The sequence below is a fragment of the Perca fluviatilis genome, chromosome 8 (assembly GCF_010015445.1).
Source record: "Perca fluviatilis chromosome 8, GENO_Pfluv_1.0, whole genome shotgun sequence".
NCBI lineage: Eukaryota > Metazoa > Chordata > Actinopteri > Perciformes > Percidae > Perca > Perca fluviatilis.
Genome location: NC_053119.1, coordinates 17,077,705 through 17,083,176, shown reverse-complemented (window position 1 = coordinate 17,083,176; position 5,472 = coordinate 17,077,705). Strand labels below are relative to the sequence as shown.

Sequence of the window (5,472 nt, the reverse complement as noted above, 5' to 3'; positions counted from 1 at the left end):
AGATAAGAATATGTTAGGTGGTTGCATCGGGTTGATTTTGTGCCATTGTAAAATAGATGTCACTGACCAGACAGAGGCAGAATGAATGAATGAATGTACACTGTGACACTGGAAATGTCAATAGGGTAGGATATACTTAGTCAAATCAAATATTCGTAGTGAAACCATAATGTCGCTTTTGTCAGTTCTTCCAGTCGTCTCAGCACACAAGTGTCATTCAATCATTTTAAGCTAAGCAGACTATGTTGTAAAAAAAAAAAAAGACATTATATAAAGAAATTAAATTCATTTTCATATGAATTTTTAGTGTATTATTTAAATACTGCAGACTCCAGTGAGTTTGGAGCATCATCAGGCATTGGCAGTGTGTCTGTTTCAGTCAGATCTGGTTTCATCCTACGTGGTGTGTCCTCACACAGCCTAATGACGCAGCTAAAATATAACGTATGAAGCCTGCTCAAGGCTTCCACTAAGGGGGCCATAAACTGTGGTATCATGACCCTGAAACAACAATCACTCACAGCATCCGTACTGACATCATGGAATATTTTGACCTCTTTTTATTTGAGTAATTTGATTAATGCTGTTTAATATGTAACTGAAGATCAAATTTCGTTTGATGACGTGTATGCAGTATGCTCAACCAATAAAAAACTACTTTCTTTTAATGGTCATCTGCTCCGTGTATGCAGTCAATGAGCTCAACCACTTTCCTTATCAGCTTACAAAATAAGTTCCTTACTGTTCTATCAATGTTAGGCATCAGAATACTTTGTCCTGACAACATCATGTCTATGAAAAAAAAAACAATTCACAGGAAATTAATAATAATAAAAAAAAAAAAAAAAAAAAAAAAAAAAAAAAAAACGCCCTTCTTCACCAATCCAAAAAAAAAAAAAATTAATTACCAAAAAAAAAAAAAAAAGGGGGGCAAACACCTACTGGTGGCTACATTGGTCAAATATGTTTACAGTGACATTTTACGGTGTACGTTATATGTTTTGGCACAATATAGGAGCCTGGTAAAACAGAAAATAAGATAAGGAAACTGGTTTAAACAGACTCATTTATGCTGGAAGCTGTGAAACAGACAGGTGAGATATGGCAGGGGAAGGGGATACTTTACGTTTCTTGGTATAAAAACATTGTGTTTCCACTTCAAGAAACTAGAGAAGACTGGAGGTTTTGCAGCAAATAGAGAGCTGAATGGAATTAGGATATTCAAGATATCCAAGTATACCTAATAATTTCTAAATGTAGTTGTTATCGATTCCAGCTCATTACTTTGAAATTGTAAATGTGCATTAAGGCAATGACATCCTGGTGAGTGAAGGTAACCAGGCAACTGTTTTCAGACACTTGAGATTAAGCCAGTGTGCTTCCCCCGTTGTGCGTTTGCATTCATGATGCAGAGGGAGACAGATGTTTCCTGTAGATAATATGAAATCACTTCTAGTAATAAGTACAAAACAACAAATTCAGTACACATACCAAATCTTGTATTTCTATTTCTCAGTCATGCAGTATGTTTGAAACAGGTAAGTGAGAGATCAATCTTAAGTTTATACCAATGTTAGTTATGGAGAAAAGGGCAGTTTGTTTTCCAAAGAAAGGGAGGTGAAATAATTAAAGAAATAGATGTGTGATGATTTTATTGGTTGGACTTAACACGTTGCAGCATGAAATCAATACTGAAGATGGATTTCCAGGATGTAGCCGTTTTCCAGGAGTAATATGAATAGCCAATAAGCTTGATGCTGTTATTCAGTGTCCATTGACAGATTACATTTTTGTATGGGCAGCACTAGCTTGGATCAAAGCCCCTAATGTTGCTGTAACCAATGTGCTGTATAAAACCAACGCTTCTGCCTTTTTTAATGAAGATGGATCAGTGGAAATCCCTCCCAATCCTATCAGTGGTTGACCACCAAGGGGAATCACTAGTAATTCTCATTTATTACAGGGTATTTCACAGCTGAGTCAACACTCAATACAAAAGTGTCTAACAGTATCAGCCTCCTCACAGGATCTGGAACATCCTATTCAGAGAGGTATTGTTGAAAAATGTAGGTTGTCTGTGTATAAGCGTTTCTTTGTCAGAAATGAGATGCTCCTATTACAGTAACACAAAAGCGTGTTAGGGCCTTGTATTGTAGAAACGCAAAACCCTTATTTACATCAAACAATTGAGAAGAGATTGCAGGTCTGAATCTGTAGTTCAAACTGAAAGTGAATCATGAGCTATATTTGTCCAAATGCTTTTTTCAGTGGCCCAATCCAAACTGTAAAATCTAGTGAAATATTTGTAGTTGTAAAGCATGTATCATTACAGACATTGAGCTTTCAAACCAATCTTCCAGCAGATTATGATTATATCTTTGGTGGATATAGCTATTTATATGTATCTCCTCACATTACTGTTTGATGTTTTGTAATATACTGTATAACCAGCAGTTGTCAGTCCCCTATCAGAGCTTTTCTGGGCCCTGAGAAACCTATTAATCTTTAACTAGGAGCTATAGTGGCAGCCAGTGCTTTTAAGCCTGATCTTTATTGCTGAAAACAGCAGGATAGACGCACCATTAGGAGCTCCTGCTCTGTTCAGTTGAGTAAACATGTATATATATTGCATAGAGAGATGCTGTTTTTAGTCTTCAACATAGAGTATGTTATGTTCTGTAGTTGTCTGAAAAAAGGCCCGTTTGAGTTCATACGCAGTCAAATGCTTCATGTTTTATTTAGCCTTTTAGCTGGCCCAATTGATTTTCATCCAGAGCTTAGGGTATTGTACATTGCCATGCCTAGTTTAAGCGTTTTGTAAAAATAGTGAAAGTACCATTTTGAGAAAGTCTTGTCACCTGCATGAATAAAAAAGTGAGATAAAAGGTTTTACTGATAAAAAATATACCTACCTTGACTGGCCTTGAATAATATGTGATTGAACTTGTAGAATGTGAGTTTCTCTAACAGATTCAGTTGTGCAGTCTTCATAAAATATAAAAGTATTAGATACGTATTCTTTATCATAGTGGGGGGCGGGGGGGTAGCTTGCACTGATTTGAATTAGTCATACGGTAAAAACTCCTCTCTAGGGTTCCTGGTCTCTAGTCATATTTTTAATCATTGGGAAGGTCATGAAGAAAACAACAGGCTTAGGAGAAATACGAGACGGTAGTTGTCTCAGGCCAGCTGATGCTTCCGCCACATTGACACACCAAGGTATGAAAGGGTTGTAAATTATTATACACATAATAAGCAGTTATAAGGTTGGGATTCACTTTTTGTTGATGATGGATTTGTTGTTGTTTTAAATTAACCTTATCCTGAGCATTGAATTCTGAAAATGCATGTGGAGAAAATTGGGTGAACTGTTTCTGCAGACAGACACAATTTATCATATGAAACTTATTAGCATATCGTCTTATTTTGAAATGTATTAAAGACAAACAACCTCAGTTTTCCATAATTTAATCATTATAAAATCTTGATTTACAATACAAAAATGTGAATAAATAATTTCATTCATAAATAAGCAGTTAAGGAAGTACTTAGGTTTATGATGTCACAATGCTAGAAAGAGGCAAATCACAGTCACCCAGAAGATAGTCTCTTTTCAGGGTGGACATTTTGTTCACCACTTTAAAGCGAAGGGACCGCTGGCTGAGATCGTCCTCTGAGATACTATCAAAGAAGAAATCCTCATTGAAGATTGGATTACGGCTCTTTCTGATGACTGTGCTGCGTTGTTTTTGGACTTTTCCGGGCACCAGAGAGAGGCTGACGCTGCAGTTGATAATCTTGGGGTCTACAGAGAGCGGATAGAGGCCCTCAGCACTGATCAGTCGAACCCGCAGTCTTTGGTTTTCCGGGCAGTACTCAGCTGAGAGTCTTAGGCTGCCATTTTTCCCTATGGGTGCCATTCTCTCCTTCATTACCTTCTCTCTGTGCAGAGTCAAGTCCATGGGGAAGATGTTGGGTGGTGCCAGGCTATAGCTGCTGGGCAGGCCTTCAGCTAACCCATCTGATGCCCTCCTCATGACATTGGGGCTATTGTCTGTGGAGCTGCCTTCATCTGTGGACAGGGAATTGTTCCTTGACACCATTGCCTTCCTCATGTTCCTTGACAACAGCAGTTCATGGCTCAGTGCTTTGAAGAGGGAAGACTTGGCAGGGCACCTGGCCAGCAGTGGCGAGCTGAAAGGAGAGGATTCAGTAGAGGAAGTTGTATCGCTGTCCAAAGTGGCCTGCCAGTTCAGGGTGTATCCTCTCGGGGAAAGCCTGGAGGCCAGGGTGTTAAGGCTGAATGAGGAAGGAGAGGAGGAGGGAGAAGTGGAGGGGGAGACTTTAGAGCACACGCTGGATCGACTCCTGGGCAGCAGCAAGGGAGAGGAGCCAGGATCGGAGTGGAAGAGCGATTCCTTCCTCCTAGTGTGGGGGCTCTCCAGTAAGGTGCAAAAGCCATAGCAGGTCTGAGCTTTGGCCATGTGTGGAAGAGACAAGGCAGCCTGGCTCTGGGGATCCGCATTGGTGGTCTCCTCATCACTGCAGCCATCATAGGGGCTCTCATCCACACTCTCCACCTGGATAATGTGCGGGTTCATCGCCTCATGACATGACACCTCTATTTCAGGGCTGGCCCCCCCACAGGGAGACACCTTGATTACGCAAGCAGCTCGGCTCTGCTCCGTATTCTTCAACTCCTGCAGGGATGGGATTGTTGGGGGGATGCAGAACTCTGGGATGTTGTCGGGGGTGATGACATTAGGACAGAGGGAAATCCTTTTGGGTTTGTCACCCTTTTCTCCGAACATGATGTCACTAATTTTGAAGCTGAGTTCTGCTGATGGGATAGGCAGGTAAGATCTCTCCACTGACAAGCGGATCTTCTCCACCACCCACATGGGTCCTCTGGTAGGAATGATGAAACTCTGTAAAACCAAACACATATGCTTGTAAGTTGCTCCCTTGTGTCCTGATCAATCACCAAAGAAATTAATTTAATAATATCTACAATCATTAACTTTGTAGGAAGATTTTCTTACCTTAATATTTTGAAATAATGGATAATCCACAATATTGTCCTGAACAAGATGGACTGATAGCTCCAGCTAAAAGTTTAGGCTGTTGTGAAAAATCTCCGAGGCTCTTTTTTACAGCGGGTTGGAGGTTCTCGCTTGTCAGGACCAGCACATATGTGGCTGTTTGAGGGATGAAGACAGTTAAATGAAGCAGGAAACCAGTGGATGCACAGTAACACACGCCCCCTGCGCTGCTCGGACAGGATCCACCCTCTCTCCTTGGCCACTGGTTCCCATGGAAATATCAAAAACAACAACACTGCTAAATGCCCCTGTAGAAACCGTTGTACTGTGTAGTGAGATAAGCGTACATCGAAATTGAACAACTGTTTTTAAACAAATGGCAGGCTTTTGATTCACGTGTTTGTTTTCCATTTTAAATTAGATGGTGTGT

General features: G+C 40.4%; 1 protein-coding gene across 1 annotated transcript; it reads right to left on the bottom strand.

Moving 5' to 3' along the window:
- Positions 1-3,475: 3,475 nt before the first annotated feature.
- c2cd4a (C2 calcium dependent domain containing 4A) lies at positions 3,476-5,167 on the bottom strand. Its single transcript, XM_039809187.1, has 2 exons — positions 5,043-5,167; positions 3,476-4,928 (listed from the first exon to the last, which is right to left on the bottom strand). Exon 2 carries the CDS (start codon positions 4,899-4,901, stop codon positions 3,555-3,557), a length of 1,347 nt encoding a protein of 448 aa, XP_039665121.1. The 5' UTR covers positions 4,902-4,928; positions 5,043-5,167; the 3' UTR covers positions 3,476-3,554.
- Between the last annotated feature and the right edge of the window lie 305 nt (positions 5,168-5,472).

Excerpts from the sequence above, each read along its gene's own strand:
- c2cd4a (XM_039809187.1), bottom strand. The coding sequence starts at position 4,901 with ATGTGGGTGGTGGAGAAGATCCGCTTGTCAGTGGAGAGATCTTACCTG.